This window comes from Mus caroli, unplaced genomic scaffold, assembly GCF_978045245.1.
Source record: "Mus caroli unplaced genomic scaffold, Mus_caroli_1 scaffold_3, whole genome shotgun sequence".
Taxonomy (NCBI): Eukaryota; Metazoa; Chordata; class Mammalia; order Rodentia; family Muridae; genus Mus; species Mus caroli.
The window spans coordinates 27,083,132-27,102,810 of NW_028227258.1; the positions used below are offsets into that span (position 1 = coordinate 27,083,132).

General features: G+C 42.3%; 1 protein-coding gene across 6 annotated transcripts in view; it reads left to right on the top strand.

The window, feature by feature from the left end:
- Positions 1–15,436, top strand: part of Gstcd (glutathione S-transferase C-terminal domain containing) — a 104,115-nt gene extending 88,679 nt beyond the window's left edge. For 5 of the 6 annotated variants that reach the window (XM_021157659.3, XM_029475262.2, XM_085835512.1 and 2 more), the window contains 4 exons: positions 3,294–3,427; positions 5,986–6,016; positions 10,980–11,049; positions 13,988–15,436. In XM_021157659.3, coding sequence (XP_021013318.1) covers positions 3,294–3,427; positions 5,986–6,016; positions 10,980–11,049; positions 13,988–14,124 — 372 coding nt within the window. In that variant the 3' untranslated portion in view covers positions 14,125–15,436. Of the gene's footprint in view, positions 1–3,293; positions 3,428–5,985; positions 6,017–10,936; positions 11,050–13,987 lie in introns of those variants that run through there. The other variant, XM_021157660.1, reaches the window with a different exon arrangement.
- The last annotated feature ends 4,243 nt before the right edge of the window (positions 15,437–19,679 follow it).

Below are 19,679 nucleotides of genomic sequence, written 5' to 3' on the forward strand. Positions count from 1 at the left end.
AAACCTAGGATAGCAAAAACTCTTCTCAAGGATAAAAGAACCTCTGGTGGAATCACCATGCCGGACCTAAAGCTCTACTACAGAGCAATTGTGATAAAAACTGCATGGTACTGGTATAGTGACAGACAAATAGACCAATGGAATAGAATTGAAGACCCAGAAATGAACCCACACACCTATGGTCACTTGATCTTCGACAAGGGAGCTAAAAACATCCAGTGGAAGAAAGACAGCATTTTCAACAAATGGTGCTGGCACAACTGGTTGTTAACATGTAGAAGAATGCGAATCGATCCATTCCTATCTCCTTGTACTAAGGTCAAGTCTAAGTGGATCAAGGAACTTCACATAAAACCAGAGGCACTGAAACTTATAGAGGAGAAAGTGGGGAAAAGCCTTGAAGATATGGGCACAGGGGAAAAATTCCTGAATAGAACAGTAATGGCTTGTGCTGTAAGATCGAGAATTGACAAGTGGGACCTCATGAAACTACAAAGCTTCTGCAAGGCTAAAGACACCATCAATAAGACAAAAAAACCACCAACAGATTGGGAAAGGATCTTCACCTATCCTAAATCAGATAAGGGACTAATATCCAATATATATAAAGAACTCAAGAAGGTGGACTCCAGAAAGTCAAATAACCCCATTAAAAAATGGGGCTCAGAACTGAACAAAGAATTCTCACCTGAGGAATACCGAATGGCAGAGAAGCACCTGAAAAAATGTTCAACATCCTTAATCATCAGGGAAATGCAAATCAAAACAACCCTGAGATTCCACCTCACACCAGTCAGAATGGCTAAGATCAAAAATTCAGGTGACAGCAGATGCTGGCGAGGATGTGGAGAAAGAGGAACACTCCTCCATTGTTGGTGGGATTGCAAGCTTGTACAACCACTCTGGAAATCAGTCTGGCGGTTCCTCAGAAAATTGGACATAGTACTACCGGAGGATCCAGCAATACCTCTCCTGGGCATATATCCAGAAGATGTCCCAACCGGTAAAAAGGACACATGCTCCACTATGTTCATAGCAGCCCTATTTATAATAGCCAGAAGCTGGAAAGAACCCAGATGTCCCTCAACAGAGGAATGGATACAGAAATTATGGTACATTTACACAATGGAGTACTACTCAGCTATTAAAAAGAATGAATTTATGAAATTCCTAGCCAAATGGATGGACCTGGAGGGCATCATCTTGAGTGAAGTAACACAATCACAAAAGAACTCACACAATATGTATTCATTGATAAGTGGATATTAGCCCAAAACTTAGGATACCCAAGATATAAGATACAATTTGATAAACGCATGAAACTCAAGAAGAATGAAGACCAAAGTGTGGACACTGTGCACCTTCTTAGAATTGGGAACAAAACACCCAGGGAAGGAGTTACAGAGACAAAGTTCGTAGCTGTGATGAAAGAATGGACCATTTAGAGACTGCCGTATCCAGGGATCCATCCCATAATCAGCTTCTAAACGCTGACACCATTCAATACACTAGCAAGATTTTGCTGAAAGGACCCAAATATAGCTGTCTCTTGTGAGACGATGCCGGGGCCTAGCAAACACAGAAGTGGATGTTCACAGTCAGCTATTGGATGTATCACAGGGCTCCCAATGGAGAAGCTAGAGAAAGTACCCAAGGAGCTAAAGGGATCTGCAACCCTATTGTTGGAACAACATGATGTACTAACCAGAACCCCGGAGCTCTTGTCTCTAGCTGCATATGTATCGAAAGATGGCCTAGTCGGCCATCAATGGAAAGAGAGGCCCATTGGACTTGCAAACTTTATATGCCCCAATATAGGGGAATGCCAGGGCCAAAAGAATGGGAATGGGTGGGTAGGGAAGTGGGGGGCGCTATGGGGGACTTTTGGGATAGCATTGGAAATGTAATTGAGGAAAATATGTAATAAAAACATTAAAAATCAAAAAAAAAATAAAAGTATCTAAAAAAAAAAAAAAAGAACTGAAAGATGGTATAAAACTTGGCATATATAGGCTTTGGGTCTAATTGATTTCAGAGTGTGATTATTTTTATTTGCAATATTTTATAATAAAGTTTTTTTTTTAACTTTTAAAAATGAAAGTGGTTACTGTGAATGGCTTTTCTTTTCTATTTCTGTCCTGATAAGTTACCACAAGCAAGGCATCTTGAAGTCCCATGTATTTATCGTCTAACAGTTATGTAGGTCAGAAATCTGGATCACAGGAAGTCAATCAACAGCTGACTCTTGTCTAAGGGCTCCCTGAAGTACTTAGAACCTGCAGTTTCCTGCAGTTATGTAACTAAGGTCCATGTTTCTCTCCTGGCTGTGACCAAGAGTCCTGAACTTGTGGAAGCCACCCACGTTCCCTGCTTCTCTTCCGGTGGAAGCCTGCTGTGGTGCTGTCTGGGGTTTGGTTTACATTTTTCTGCCTCCTGTACCGTCTCCCTGGCTCCCTCCCTCATATAACTTTCTTTAAGAGCTTGTAAGTAGGTTGAATCCACCCATATTGTTGAGGACAGTCCTTGAACTGTAACCGTAGTCACATCTGCAAGAGTTGGTTTCTGCCCTGGCTGTAAATTCTAGGTGTCTTTAGGGGACAGAGCCTGGTCACATATGCTTGCAGATCTCCACCTGTGGATGTTACTCCGAACATCCTGTCTCACCTGATACCCTGGCCCATAAGCATAATTAGATTCTGCCTCATTATGGGGAGTGACTGTGTCACAGGGGCTAGTGGTATGTCTGGTTGTCTCTACATTGGCCTCATTTTTAATCACTGACCCTCCCTCCCTTATATGAATTAAAGACACAGAATGGCATTAATCTACTTTATCATTCTGTCTGTGTTTACATTCCATTATCAACAAGTAGTTACCCAGACATATGGTGCTTGTAGTAAAACAATTAGTTCTTCCTCCATATTTTCCATTAATCAAAAGGTGCTGGCTTCTACCACAAATAACCAGTTGTTGTTTTTTTTTTCAATTTGGAATTTTTGAAGTGTCATTATTGGCTTATACATTTGATATTTTAAATAATCAATTGCTGGGGGGTGAGGGATTCCCCGCATGAATGCTCAGATATCCCTGTTTTTGCTCATTGATACCCTGTTTGGGTTGCTCTGAATTCTTTTGACAAATAATAGTAATTAGATGAGTGTTGCCTTCTGCTGTGAGATGTTATAGCTCATCTTGCTCATTTCTAGCTTCCTGTGTCAGGTAGGTCTTGTGAGTTGAACTCAGGTTCTGTATTGAGAAGAAGATAGATGCTAAGGTCTGCTTCTGCTTTCCAGGTGGCCTTGCACGCTTGTGGAGTGGCAACAGACATGGTGATCGAGCACTGCATTCAAACACGGGCTTCCTTCATCACATGCCCCTGCTGTTACGGATTCATCCAGAACACATCCAAGTTTAATTTCCCAAAAAGGTGACATTTAGTGTTTTACATAAGACACCAATATGGGGTGAGTGGGTACATAAGATTTGTTTAAATAATGTTGCAGTGAAAGCTGGGGACAGTGACACACACCCATAATCCTAACGCTCAGAAGGCAGAGGCAGACTGGGCTCTGAGTTTGAAGTTAGCCTGGGCTTCAGATGAAACTCCGGGACAACAAGGCTACATAGAGAAACCCTGTTTCAAACAAACAAACAAATAAATAAAAGCAAGCTAAAGTTGCAGTGAGATTTGAATGTGAGATTGATTGTCTTTCCCACAGTGTGGCAGGTATCACTTATGAACAGGATTGAGAAGAGTAGCTCTCCTGTCTGCTACTGCCTTTTCTTTTAGATACAATTAGAAGCAAGTCTAAGAATCAGACCAGTAGAAGTCTGTTGACTTCCTGGCCTCCCTGTGTTCTAAATGAAACTAGAACCACCCTTGGAAAGAGACAGTGGAGTGAATGGCTAAGTGCTTAGACTCTGGAGACATCGTGATAGGTGCCGAGTGAGCATTTGATGATGGTGTATATATCACTGAAAACTGGCAAAGAGCCCCAGAGCAGGCCTGTAAGCTTTATGCAGAGGAGGTTGAAGTAGGAGTTTCACCTCAAGTTTAAAGCCAGCCTAGGCACATAAGACTCTGTGTCTATAAACAAACAACAGAAAGAAGAGGACATGTGGTAAATCCTCTGATAGCATAAATCCTGCATAAATGTGAGTTGTTGCTAATAGTTACAAGCATCCACAGGGCCTCGAAGATGACTCACCCAACCAAAACAGGCGTTTTGGTGCACGCCTTTAATCCCAGCACTTGGGAGGCAGAGGCAGGTGGGTTATTGTGAGTTTGAAGACAGCCTGGGGTACAAAGAGAGTTCTAGTGTAGCCAGGGCTGGTAGACAGCCTGTCTGGGGACAGGGCTGGTTATTTAAAAATAATAAAAATAGTATTCCCAGATGTTGATTAGATTTGATGGCCATTTTCATGATCTTTCTTACCCCACATAGAAGAGGAAGAAATATTAATTCTCATCACTTTTCTTAGAGGACAACCCATGCGACATTTCACTCTCATGGTTCATAGTAATTAAGAATCAGAAGCTAAATACATCAGTTTGGGGACTTCTGTCCTATATCAAAACAGCTCCGTAGGACACAAAAATCAATCACATAATTATCTTTAGAAACTATAGAAATTTCCACTGGAATTTATTTAAAAATCTCTAGTGTAAGTAACAGTATGAAACATCTTTTCCTATTCTATTATTTGGTTCTTGCAATAGTTCACAAGCTGAGAAAAAAAACAAAGAAATCATAGATAGATAGATAGATAGATAGATAGATAGATAGATAGATAGATAGTATTTGTGTATATAATATACTTTTATATGTATATTTGAGGATTATTAAACAGTTAAAATCTGATAAAATGTGTGGCTTTCCAGGGCATTATGAAATATGTAAGTCTAACAGCAGCATAAGATTGTTAATTTGACCAATTCAGATTTCTATCCTAGTTTTACTGATTTAAAAATCTCGGTTTCATGTCACCTTTTTTATAGCCTTGTAGATTTACTGTCACTTTGCTCTGTATCCTTAGAACTCAGAATAAATTCAGAACATTTATTTCTTTGTGTATGAAAACTAGCCGATTCGCCAAAGGTGGAGGTGTGAATTATAGCCTTTTGTTTCTAAAATATGTAAAATCACAAGTGATTTTTAATTGATACTAATGAAGTTAGTATTATATAGACTACCCTATTTTTATTGAGTTAATGGAGAGCGGACTGTAACACTGGGATGGGGCATATGACATACATGGTACTTTTAACACTTATGATAGCTTTGATTTCTGGCTAACTTTTCTTATGTTTGACACTTAAATAAACTTGTCTACAATTTACATATATTAACCAACCAATAGAGAGCTCTACCTACAACCACATTCTTTGTCCAGCTTTATACCTCCTGACAGCATTCCCTGTGCCCTAACACCACAGCTCCGTGCCAAGCAGTTAGGCTCAGCTCTACACTCCAGAGCCCATGAAAGGTCAAATGAGTCTCTGTCTGTCTCCCACCTTTGCCTGTTCCTGCCCACAAAAGCAGCGTTAAAGGTTCTTGCCCTCCTCCTCTATGTCACTGCCCTCCCTCTGCCTTATAAATGGAGGGCTCTTCCCCACACACCCGTGCCTGGCACGGCACTCCTTTCTAGGGAGCAATGAGATCAAAGTAACTTTCCGTGGCGGCGGCCTCCTAGTCCAAAGCCCTGCCACAGCCGATCCATACAGAGAGCCACATAGTAGAGCGGCAGAAGCCGTGCGTGCTCTCTTACAGGGCTTACAGTCTATGACGGAAGTTCTTCCAGCCCATAACATCCTGGTGCTCTGTTCTTAGTCCTACATAAACACGTTTCAGGGTGAAGTAGTTCTTCATTTGGGATAACCTTTTATATTCTTCAGATATAGTACATATTATTATTTATAATTCAGGTTATTTGACATTCTTTACATTAAAATGATAACTAATTCTTTTTTGTTTTCTGTTCTAGTGAAAAATTCAAGAAAACTTTATCATACAAGGTAAGCCCTTTTTAAGAGATGTAGATGTCCTATGCATATACTTGTTTGTGCGTGTACCGTGTGTCCTGGAGTTCATTATTTGCCCAAGCTGGCTTCCAGCTCATGGCAGCTCTCTTGCCTCGGTCTCTCGAGTGCTGGATTACAGACATGAACTACCCTTACTCCTTCCTATGCAACTTTTGATCCTTCATATTTTTCATCCCAAAATTTGTCTTATAAATCTACAGATATATTGGATTACTCAAAAATATCCAGTATGGCTTTAAATTTTTTTAATTCAGATTAACTCTGAATAGTGAATGAGATTTGGAAAGGATATGAGATTCATATTTTTTTCTCCCCTGCTTACATGCAAGTTAACGAGTTATCTGGCATAGTAAATCTGACAGGGACAAGAGCCAGCTGTTGCTTAAAGTAGCAGTAGCCAGAGTCTGGTCATCTTCATGCTGACACCCTGAGGCCCACCATCGGGACATGAGCCTGCCCGTGCCCGTCTTTTACTTTACAGGGTAACTGTCTTCAAGGCCAATCACCTAATGACATGGTTGGAAAGATAGACTGGGACAGAGGGAAATTTTCTATAAAAAGTCAGGTGTTTTTGTCTCTGCTGGCCACATACAAATCTCCTATGCATTCTCCATTGTCCTCGTCATTTATATTGTTTTTATTGTTCTTAGGTTTGAGCTGCCCAAAAGTAGTTCCCAGGCTGATTGCACCAAAGTTTGTCAGTCTCTGGCCTGGAACAAAGGCAGTCAGTTCTTGCTTATAGAAACACACACACAAAATAATACCACTTGGAAATCCCTCTCCCAACAGCCGTGAGTGGTAGGTTTGAGCCACTAACCTGAGCAGAGCAGTTTCCATCCATCTGAGCATCACCCATAGCAACTGTCCAGTAACATGACATGCAGAATATAAGAAGTGATATCTGAGCTAAATATAAAGATCTGTTAAGGCTTGATAATTAGTTTGAATTTTAATGTAATTCCACTTTTTACATAAACACTGTGAAACGTAGTTTCATTTTATGGTCAAGGCTGTATGGACGAGACTGATTTTTTTCAGTACTTTTAGTTCCTGTATCTAACAGTGAAGTAGAGTCTCCTTTTATATATATGTAGATATACATGTATATATCTATATATATTATCATTATTAATATTAGGTATTTATTTCATTTACATTTCCAATAGTATCCCAAAAGTCCCCCACACCCTCCCAAACCCACTCCCCTACCCACCCACTCCCACTTATTGGCCCTGGCGTACCCCTGTATTGAGGCAGATAAAGTTTGCACAACCAATGGGCCTCTCTTTCCACTGATGGCCGAGTAGGCCATCTTCTGATTCATATGCAGCTAGAGACACAAGCTCCGGGAGGGGCAGGGGGTACTGGTTAGTTCATATTGTTGTTCCACCTATAGGGTTGCAGATACCCCCAGATCCTTGGGTACTTTCTCTAGCTCCTCCATTGGGGGCCCTGTGATCCATCCAATAGCTGACTGTGAGCATCCACTTCTGTATTTGCTAGGCCCCGGTATAGTCTCACAAGAGACAGCTTTATCAGGGTCCTCAGCAAACTCTTGCTAGTGTATGCAATGGTGTCAGCATTTGGAGGCTGATTATGGGATGGATCCCCGGGTATGGCAGTCTCTAGATGGTCCATCCTTTCGTCTCAGCTCTAAACTTTGTCTCTGTAACTCCTTCCATGGGTGTTTTGTTTTCAATTCTAAGAAGGGGAAAAGTATCCACACTTTGGTCTTCGTTCTTCTTGAGTTTCATGTGTTTCACAAATTGTATCTTATATCTTGGGTATTCTAAGTTTCTGGGCTAATATCCACTTATCAGTGAGTACATATCATGTGAGTTCTTTTGTGATTGAGTTACCTCACTCAGGATGATGCCCTCCAGGTCCATCCATTTGCCTAGGAATTTCATAAATTCATTCTTTTTAATAGCTGAGTAGTACCCCATTGTGTAAATGTACCACATTTTCTGTATCCATTCCTCTGTTTAGGGGCATCTGGGTTCTTTCCAGCTTCTGGCTTTTATAAATAAGGCTGTATGAACATAGTGGAGCATGTGTCCTTCTTACCGGTTGGAACAGCTTCTGTCGTCCACACTCTCACCTGTGCAGACTAGTCTTGGCAGGATCTGGGAACCAAGATGTCTCCCGCAGATGCTCCGGCAAAGCCCACCCGGGCCGGGCGGACACCTCTCCTCTGGCAGGGAAGGTGCCCGGATGTCTGGAGCCCGAAATGGGGCCTGCCTTAGAAGCTCTGTGGCTCCCACCTGTCCCATAAGCTGTTAGCTTCTGTAGTCCACACTCTCACCTGTGCAAACTAGTATTGGCGGGAGCCAGGAACCAAGATGTCTCGAAGTAGAGTCTCCTTAAACATTCATTTCTACCGCCTTGAGAGTTTTATCTTCTTGAGCGTGTCTTTATGCTTCTTAAATGCCCACTTCCTGCCCTGTTCCACCTACCTACAGCACTCTCCTTCCCTTCCTCACTGCCCCATACGAGCAGTCACAGAGACCCACAGAGCCGGTTCTCTTCTCATGCCTTCATCTAGAACCAGAACATTGCAAGCCTTCGCTGGCTGGATTACAATGGTCATATCCTAGGGAACTACTAGATTTAGAGAGCAAATGTTAGGACTCACAGGGTTCTACAGGAAAAATGGGGCGAATGGACTGGAGATAACAAAGCTACCCTTGGTCTTGGCCGGAAAGTAATTTACACAGCTGTAAAGAGAAGTGGTGTACCCTAGTCCCAGAGAGCAGGGCTCCCACTCCCCCACCCCAGTGAACAGGGTTTCTCTGCTGTTACTCCAGCACCCTCAGGAGCTGCTCAGGTAGCAGTCCCCAGCCCTCAAAAGATGTCAGGTGTAATGTCTTAGAGGCATCTTCCCTTCCTGGACACTGTGACAAATGGTAGCCTATTACTTCCTAGAACTTCATTACTACTGAGAGATTTTGAGAACTAATTAGGTGAGTGTTTTCTCTATTCAAAGTTAGCCAGCAGATATTTCGAGCACCTGCATGTGCCTTGCCCTTTCAGAACCTTGTGTTGAAGAGAACAGAAATAATTCTGAAAGAGATGTAAAACTTAGGAGCACAGTGCATTGGACCCCACCTGAATTTCTGATTACATCAGCATGACCTATACTAATATACTGTTTAGAAACCCATGCAGACAAAGGAAATACTTTTTCTTACTCTGTCAGATCATAGGATTCTAAAATCTTTTGTCCCATTTAGATGCTAGCCAGTTTGTGGAGGCTTTATAAAATTTACTTATTCAAACCACGTCATTAATTTCTGGGCCATTGCCATTAAATTTTATAGTGATTCTTAAAATGTTTAAATACCAGCCGGGCGTGGTGGCACACGCCTTTAATCCCAGCACTCGGGAGGCAGAGGCAGGTGGATTTCTGAGTTCGAGGCCAGCCTGGTCTACAAAGTGAGTGCCAGGACAGCCTGGGCTACACAGAGAAACCCTGCCTCGAAAAAAAAACCAAAAAAAAAAAAAAAAAAAAGTTTAAATACATAAAAGTTAGAACAAAGATACTCTTGTTATGAAAGAAAGAAAGAAAGAAAGAAAGAAAGAAAGAAAGAAAGAAAGAAAGAAAGAAAGGCCACTAATATTTTACTACCTGGTTGAAAAATAGAGACTTTATACTCAGAGGCTGAGAGGAGAGGATTACAAGTTTGAGGCCAAGTTACTAGGAAGACTCACTTTGCCTGGAGGTGGGGAGGACTTTAAATGTAAAGTCCGGAGTACAAAGGATACGAATGGTCAGTCTGGGCTCACCCTGCTTTACTCTGACTCCACCGCTGCTCTAGGTCTTAAAGGTGCAGAACGTACTGCTGCCTACTGACTAGCTGTAGCTCCTTGTAGATTAAAGGGTGCTGCACACACGTGGCCTCTATCTTTCACAGGCTTCTTTGTCTTCATTAATGAAGCCCTTTCCTAAAGTCGTCATATAACAGTACCAGTCTCCATCTCATCCCCTCAGGTCTTAAATAAAAAGGGCTAGCCTGAGGAGTAGCCGGCACTCTGCTAGAAATCCTGGAGAATAACTGGGGTCCTGGTTAGGGTGATATTTCTGTAAAGAGACACTATATTCTCATCATGGCGGGAAGCATGGCAGCATGCTGCTGGAGAAGTTGCTGGGAGTTTTTGATCTGCAGGTAGCAGAAGGAGAATGTCTCACTAGGTTTGACTTGAGCATATTTAAGACCTCATAGTCTGCCTCCATAGTGACACACTTCCTCCAGTGAGGCCACACCTCCTAATAGTGTCACTCCTTATGGGCCCGTGGGGTCCAATTACATCCAAACTGCCATAACTGGCTTCTTTATCCTTGAGTAATGTGAGAAGCCACATCATGCTTCTTCTAAGACCCAGATGAGAGAGAGGTCCAGATCCCCTGGAGAAAGGAAAATTTCAGGAAACCGATCTTTTCCCTTAACACTTTATAATTTCAAAATGAAACGACCTGGTCCTGTTTATAGGATAAAAACTACTAGGTAATATGGTCTTGAAGTTTTTCTCTTTTCTGTTCTTAAGAAATATATCTGAAGCCAGGCAGTGGTGGTGCACGCCTTTAATTCCAATGTTTGAGAGGCAAAGGCAGGTGGATTTCTAAGTTCGAGGCCAGCCTGGTCTACAGAGTGAGTTCCAGGACAGCCAGGGCTACACAGAGAAATCCTGTCTTGAAAAACCAAAAAGAGAGAGACACAGAGAGAGAGAGAGAGTTATCTGAAAAACAGTCAACTTGATGGGAAGAAGTCACTAAGTACAATATTCTTAGGATTGCTCTTTCCAGCTATTCAATTTTGTATAGTGTTTTTTATGGAATGAACTCCAGAATAATTGAAGTCGTGTTTTTGTCTTCTCTGTTTTATAACTCTGAAGCACTGAATTAGAATAAACCCACATCTGTTGATGCTCGTTTTAGGAACACATGCTCCTCTGCAGATTTGCCGATCAAACAGCTGTCCAGCTCCCACCCGAGAGGAGACTCATAGGTATGTACTTCCACCAAGCAGCTGCTGAGGGGGTATGCCCAGCATGCCTGGAGTGGATGCATAGGGGCTATTTGGGGAAAACACTGCTCCATTTATCATTAAGAAAACTTCTTCCCAGGAACTGTAATGCACATTAACCATTATGACTGACAGCTTGTCACATCTTGGTTAGCATCTGTGAGCACTGAATAGATTTCACATTAAATCTTTGGTACTGTTATGAACTTCAGGATCTATCCATAGTCACAAAGAAAATAACAAAAATGTTAATGTCAACTCCATATTCCAAAGTTGATTCACTAGAAATGTATAAAGAATGATACTGCGTCTTTCTTAGATAAAAGAATACTTAGACATTATTGATCACAGGCCCATACATTCATCATTTGCAGTACTGAACATTACCCAGAACCATTTCAAGAAACAGATCCATCAAAGATTTCACTTTAGAAAATAAACTTTTGTTTAGAAGAATAATTGCAATTGTTATCATCCACCTAAACACTGAAAATGAGTGAGATAGACACAATTATTTATATTTTATTGACGTCAGGAGTGAACCTCTTCATCGGATAGGTGCTAGAGCCACGCTGTGACCCCAGGTTATCTGGGTCCAGACACAGAGCTCTTGTTCACTTCTACAATACAGCTTCTCAGCCCATCACTAGATATTTGTGTTCTAAAACAGGTTACGATAAGTAGATGGGAGTTAAATCGCATCTTAAACTTTTTTCTCAGAAGCTCCACATTGGGCGCTGTCGTAGTTGTAAAATTCTAACATTACCTCCTTTTTCCAGTGTACTTGAGTAGATTGTTGATGTTTCTTTGAGCCCAGCTGAAGTAGCTTATACTCAAGAAGATGTTACATAATAAATAATTACCTTTATATTCTAAAGCTGGTATAGTACTGTGCTCTCACGAGGAAAGGCACGGAGACCTACAGCTAAGGGACTTCCTTTCCTGTTCTCACTGTGCCCACAACTGCCGTCTCTTGGTAAACCTCTCATTTTTGTCTCTTTTCCTATTGCTCCTGATTTTTTTTAAGTCACTGTAATATATACCCTTGTTATAATTCTACCAGATGCATATCTCAGTCTGTATAGGCTCGGTCTTTATAATCCACTGATCTAGGGATCAGAGGGTTAAATCTGATGGAGACTTTGTGGTGAGTCATACCATTGTAGAAGGTGTCAAATGCCAAAAGAGAAAGGCAGACCTAGAGTGGGTGAGGAGCAGCAGGAGCACTAGCAAGCAATGGAAAGGAATGCCTTCATGAGAGAGAAGCTTACAAGCTTGGCCCGCTGTAAGAAACCCACACTCGCAATAATGAACCCACTCCTACAGTAACAGCATACCTCCACCTCAGGCTAAGGTCTAACTGTAACTCAGCACTGGGGATTAAGTTGCAAGCATGTGCCTTTCAGGGTGCACATTCAAACCCTAGAGATCAGTAGAGTCATGATTGTTGTTGTGAATCAATGTCAGTTTTCGGTGTCAAGGAAGAGCAGAGACTGAAGGGAGGGTGCTCAGGTTGAAGCAGCCCATCTGGCAAGAGTGCTACAGGGAAGGGGCAGGGTAAAGGGGCAGACAAAGCCACAGAGTTTGTCAAAGATATTGCCACTTCCATGCTTGACAAACATTTTTAGAAAATTTACCGACCCCCAAAATGTAGGTTGCCAACAACTGGATTTCAGTTGTATTGACACTTAACATGGGAAAATATGAGATTCTTCTACAAGATGAAAAAAGGAAAAACTAACTGCACTGGGATCCCAGCCAAGAGTCAGTGAGCTGCCTTGTAAACCAGGGTGGGTCCTGAAGGAATGCGGAGCATCCCGTTCTGACAGAGTGTTTGAACTGAGAAGTGGATGGGAAGCAAGCACACGGCTTAAAGGGAAGTGTCCAAGGCCAGAGAGAAACCAAGTGGATAGCTGCTGGGGAGAAGAGGAGTTGGTTGTTTTCTAAATGGAGCTCTACCTTTTTGCATCAGCTTCTAACACAGCTTGATCTTCATGCTGTGAGCCCTTTTAAGGAAGTATATTACACCAACCCAGTGAGTCTGAGTCTCTGATTTATTCTTACTTGCTAATTTCATCTGTTCCTGGTTTTGTTTGGTCTGTAAGAGCCCCACATGTTACACGAGAGGTTTCCTGTTTCTGTGGTGTGCCTGACTGTTGACATCACTTCACTTCAGCAGACTCTGGGAAGCTGCTGCATTGTAAAGTGATGGTTGAGCATTGTTGTAATTATCAAAGAAAAGTGGAAGGAATGAAAACTTAGATATTAAACGTAGAACAGTTCAGATTATAAAAGCAAGTGATGGCTTAGTATAGGAAGCCTCAACTCAGTTTTTCCTAATCTACTTTTGAAAGGGAAAACAAATAAGCTGCTGGCTTGCCAGTCAGGGTTCCTCTTGCAAAGGGAAGAGAAAACCAGTTTCATAGTGAGGTGAACTCTGACTAGCACATGGTCACGAGTTTCCTCAGACCCTTTGCATTTCTTTATCATATTATAAACCTTCAGGGAGAAATGCGGTCTCTTTCAGATGGCCATTCGGCAGTGTCTTACTATAGACTGACAGAGACAGACTTTTTTTTTTAGAATATTACTTATAATATGACTTTATAGGAATATAGAACATTGGTCTTAAAATGAATTTTTGACCAAAATATAAAGTAGAATGTGTAGTTGCAATTTGAGATATCCTTATTGATGCATTCTTAAAGTTAGCCTTCTGGAAATTGCTAGCCAAGATAAATCTGGGAAGTGGGTCTTCACGGTGATCAACTCTAAGCTTAAAGGTAAGCAGTGCCGAGGGGAGCCTGGCCTTTGCCACAGCACCGACGGATGGATACTGTCACTGCGAAGTGACATCCCTGTGTATGCAAGAAAGTTACATTGCTTATAAAGTGTCTCACGCTGTGTTTCCTTGTCTCAGGGAAGCAGTGCATGGGCCTGGTGGATCTGGACAGAGCAACAGCAGCAGGAGAACACGGCTACTCTGTTCAAGTGATCTCCATGGAGCCAGAGAGCTGCTCTCCCAAAAACAACATGATTGTGGGTGTCCCCTTGTAGATGGGCACTCACACGTGATGCTCTGCCATTGGCTTTGTGAGGAGAGCCCCGGGGCCGTCCAGGGAGCTGTTGCTGTGCTCCTGGAAGCAGCACTGAGCTGAGCATGCTGGGCCTGCTGGGAAAGCTGCAGGAAGACCTTGGAAGAGGGATGCTCCGCTGTGTGCACAGAAGGATGTCAGGCTTCCAAGAGGGGATTCCCCGAAGCCTTAGCCGCCAAAGAGTCGTTCTCAGTGGCCAAGTTTCCCTCCGCAGAACCGTTTCCTCCTACTTCCCTGATGATGTCAGTGGAATATTCAACCCGGGCTATGACCTCACAGCCTTTCCTTTATAATCCTTAGATATTCATACTTGGTGACCAGAGCTAAACTCAAGGTAGTTGTGGTTTTATAGTCTTAACAATGTACCTTTTCTATAGATTTTTTAAAATCTAGAATGGTAAATTTGGTGGGTTTTTTTTTTTTAAATCTGACATTGGTTGATCTGCATATCATGTACTATCCTCCTTTTAAATATAAATATATGTCCCATAAATTACAAATAAGTTTACTGCTGGTTCAAAGATTTCACCTAAAAATTTATAAGTCAATTGCACTAAATTATATATTCTAAAAGTGGAATTTAGATGTAAATTTTAACTAAACAGTAAATGTATGCGTTGTTTAGTTCCGAGATATAACTAACAAATGCTAGGGTCTATTGTTCTCCAAGCCCTGGCCTTGTTTTCTCTGAAAATTCAAGAATGAATTACATGAGGTACATTGTTTTGCCCTCCAAAGGAGATCTTCTAGATCTAGAAGAGAAAACTTGGGGGGGCAGGGGGGGCATTCTGTAATCATGCCATCATGTGTAGCCTTATGTTTGGGTGCGAAGTGTGCAGACTCTGAAAAGCTCATTTGGACAGTGCTGGCTGCCTATGTTTTCTTTCCAGCAGCCAGCTTTTTAAATTACGCCTACAGACAACTATCAGCTGTGTGATGCTAACTATAAGCCTACAGTATTAGCATTAAGATTAATTATTTTATCTTGATGTTTTCATATCTAAAGCAAAATCTTAAGGATTTTATTTATCTGCCACTCTACTTTAAAATGCATGAATAATTTAATAGGCAATATGGAGGGGGAACTTTGTTAATTTATGAGATGATTTAAGATGAGCGATGGTCCTGGTACCTATGTATTTTATCCATTGGTACTGTTAACTATACCCTGCTTTGTTTCTTTTTTAAATTGAGATATGCTTTGATACAATATAATACATAGATTTTGTATTCCTATTTTATTTCATTGAAAAAAAAAAACTTTTCATATAGTGTACTGTGGTCATGGCTCTCCCTCCACCTGGATCCTCTCAGATCCTTCCCAACCCTTTAGTCAGCTCCACACCCTCTTTCTCTTTGAAGAAAGCAAACAAAATAATGGAGTTTTCTAAAACATAAGAAACAGAAAAAAAAAGTAAAAACATAGAAATATCAGAAACTATAAGACCAGTAAGACAAAAAAAAAAAAAAAAAAGCTTAGTTAAGAGAGACAGACAGACAGAGAGAGACAGAGAGAGACAGAGAGAGATTGAGATCCTGAATGTGAAGGAGAATAGAGAGGAGTATATAGGGAGATTTGGAGGGAAGAAAGGGAAGAATTGTAATCAATTTGCAATCTCAAAATACACACACACCAGAGAGAGAGAGAGAAAGACAGACAGAGACAAGGGGGAGAGATTGAGGGAGAGGGAGAGAGAGAATGCCCAAACAAAGCAATGCAAGACAAAAAGTCTACCAAAATACCATTGAGTTTGTATTGTGTTGTCTATTACTGCTGAGTATGGGGCCTACCCTTAAGTGTGATTAATATACCTGGTGAGACTCCACTGGAGCAAACAAATGTCGCCTTTGCAGATGTCAGTTGTAGATAGCTTCTGGATTAGGGGTGGGAGTCTGTGCTCGCTCCCCTCTATCCATTCTGGGGCGCTCCCCTGGCTTGACTCTGTGCTGCTGCTCTGATCTCTTGAGGTGCATAAGCCCATGGGTTATCTCAGGAAGACATGGTGGTGTTGCAGTTACCTATCCCCTCTGCTGCTTCCACTCTTTCCCCCTCTTGCCATGGCTTCCCAAGACCTGAGAGGAGGACTTTGATAGTGACTTACCCTTTAAGGACTAAGTATTCCAAAATCTCTCGATCTCTGCTCATGGTCCAGTTGTGGGTCTCCTCTTAGTTCCCATCTCCTGCAATGATGGCTGAGGAACCTGCTGTAGGATTCCTACCATCAGAGTCTCTTCAGCCCTCAGGGGGCTCCAAGCAGCCCTCTCTTCCAGGACAGAAAGCTTGTATAATAGTTATGGAAGGGTGGGGGAGACAGAGAAAGGAAGGGGTGCAGTGAGATCTCCCTCACTTGTTCTCAGCATGGCATTCACCTGTGATTATTGTGGTTGGAAACAGATACAGGGGCCACAATTACTTGTTTAAAACAACATGACCAGGACCCTCATCCAGGGCACATAAAAGGACTGGAAGCAAGCAAGAGGAAGAGTGTCCCAATGACAATAATCTCAGCCTAAATCGGAGAAGCGGGGCTGTAGTTAGTAAAACTAGGCTACCTCCATCTTATCTGGGCAGACAAGTTTCAGTCATACAGGAAGATGAAATATTTTTAATACTCATATGCAAAATAATGAAGTAATGACTAATTAAATATTTAGTGTCATGGGTCAAGGAAATTTCAATGATGAGAATTTTCCAATAAAAGCAGCTATGATAAGTGTGATGAAGGGACTGGAAGTTGTGATGAAGGGGCTGGAGCGATGGGTGGTGATTGAAGGCAGGCGCTGGTTTTGCAGAGGAACTGAGTTCCACATTGGGATCAAAACAGATCAGTAACCCCAGTAACTCCAGCTCTAGGGAGCAGAGCGCCCTCTTCTGCCCCCTGAGAGCACCTGCAGTGGTGTGCACATACCAGGCACACGCTCATAAATATAATTAAAAATAAATCCAATAAGAGTAGAAGAAGCTTTGCCACATTCTTCACATTTGCGGGGTTTCTCTCCAATATGAAATCTATGAGGATAATTTTAAGAGTCCCGCATTCTTTAAAATACAAATACTTGCAAACAAAGTTCAGGCCTCTCCAAAATATCCAGTCTCTCTAAAAATGCCCAGTCATTCTAAAACTCTAGAGTCTCTTCACAAGTTCCGAATCAACTGTGGGCTCCTACCAAATCTAAATAGGTAAAATACTTCCTTACTCCAAGAGGGAAGAACCAAGACAAAGTTCAGCGGTGTGAAAAGCTAAGTACTTAGTGCCTGGAACCCACTCTCGAGCCTCTGGGCACCGAATGGCCTAGCCAGCCAGTTCCTTTTCCCAGGCTCTGCCGTCCACAGCACACACAGCTCCACTCTGCAGTTCCTGTTGTCCTTGGTGGTGACTCCACTGCCATCCGCAGAGTGCTGAGCTCTCCACCGCAGCGAGGCCGACGTCTCACCAGCCTCTCTGTGCTGTTCGTGGGGATTCTCCACCGCAGCGAGGCCGACGTCTCACCAGCCTCTCCTGTGCTGTTTGTGGGGATTCTCCACCGCAGCGAGGCCGACTTCTCACCAGCCTCTCTGTGCTGTTCGTGGGGATTCTCCACCGCAGCGAGGCCGACGTCTCACCAGCCTCTCCTGTGCTGTTCGTGGGGATTCTCACCCTGCCGGATGCTGTCAAGCCTCAGCCTCTCTACATGACCTCTTTAAGTCCAGGGCTTCTACTGCTAAGGCTGGACTTTCACCGACAAGCTCTTGTTGCGACCTGTGAAACTTACAAATTACCAGATCCAGCTGCCAGCAGCAGGCACGGCCTTATCCCCTCTGGAGCACAGCTTCTCTGTGTTGACCCCGAGAAAACACTTCCCAGAAGATTTCATCTCAGGGTTGCTGCTCTCTTCTTAATCCCTGCTTGTTTCTCAGCCCCAGCTAACTAGCATTACTTGTCCCAGGAGAGCAAAAGTTTTGTTTCTGTGATTGTGGTCTCATTAATCACAGTCAGTGCTGCAGCTGACCAGACACCACAAATTGACAATAGAAAATATCACACAAATGGGGAAGAAATACTTTATTTCAGCTTACAATTCTACATCACAGACTTATCATTGCCAATATTCTGGGTTCCCTGCAATTTAGGTCTCACTTAATGCAGTGGCTCCTCCAGGCCTTGTAGAGAATTTGCCCCTGCCACACTGGGCCTGGGCTCCGCAGCCTGGTGGAATCTTAGCACACATTCTCACAACTCCCTCATTCCTGTGCCTATAAAACCAGTGCCATGTGGACAGCAGTGCTCAGTTCTGCCAGCTTAGGATGGAGCCTGACCCCCTTGTTCACAGTACCCTCTTGTTCACTAGTGTACATTTCTATCTCTAAACCAGCACAACTTTCTTGCAGTGAGTGGCTTGAAATAAAAATCTAATGTTCATATTATTAGTTGTTTTTCACAATACCGTCATAAGAATTACATTTTCACAAAAACAAAAAGCAAAAAAAAAAAAAAAAGCCAGGCAGTGGTGGCGTATATCTTTAATCCCAGCACTTCAGAGGCAGAGGCAGACAGATTTCTGAGTTTGAGGCCAGCCTGGTCTACAGAGTGAGTTCCAGGACAGCCCGGGCTACAGAAAAACCCTGTCTCAAAAAACAAAAGAATTACATTTTCTCCATTGATGGAGGTGACTTTATCATATACTAAGTATAAACTCAGAAGTTTCTTAATGTTTTCATTCTGCTTTTAGACCCATACTTGCTAAACTATAACAATTTTATATCGTTAAATATATTAATTATTTATTACATACTATAAAGTTTATTAAATTTTTAAGCCTGGTAAATTATTATTTAGTTATCATGTAAAGATATATGGACTATATGAGCCCTCATGAAATTACCCCCACTTGTAAAAGTAGCTCTTATTCCCCAGATGTAGTTGTCTCAAGGCTTACTGTTGAATAGGCTCACCCTTTCTAGCTCTTTCTGAGCTATGGCTGACTGGTTCAACTCAGCTATTATCTGGCTCCAAGCTGACTGGTTCAGTCTGGTTTCTCTCAGCTTCTCACTGTATTGCTCTGCTTGGCCTCAAACTAACGAGAAATTTATTCTAATCCTCTGACTCTTATTCTCTGGCTTCAACTGCCTCTGCTGCATGAACAGAACTGAACTCAACTCCATTGCCTTGCCTCCTCCTGCATGGACTGCCAACTCGTTGACCTTACTCCATTACATTTACTGACTGAACAAAACTGTCCTCTCTCGCTTGCTCATCCTCTCTCTCTCTCTCTCTCTCTCTCTCTCTCTCTCTCTCTCTCTCCCTCCCTATCCCTCCCTCTCTCTCTCTCCCTCGACTGCTCTTAGCCTCCCTTTCCTCCCTGCTCTCCTGGAAGTTGGACATATACTATTTCTACTCATTCTGTCAAATCTTTCTCTGATTCATCACTTCGTCATTTTCAAGCATAGTTACTTCCTTCTACAAACTAACCTTACCTTCATTGTTTGGGATTAAAGGTGTGTACTAAGGGTGTGTGTCTGTATTCCAACCAGAACAC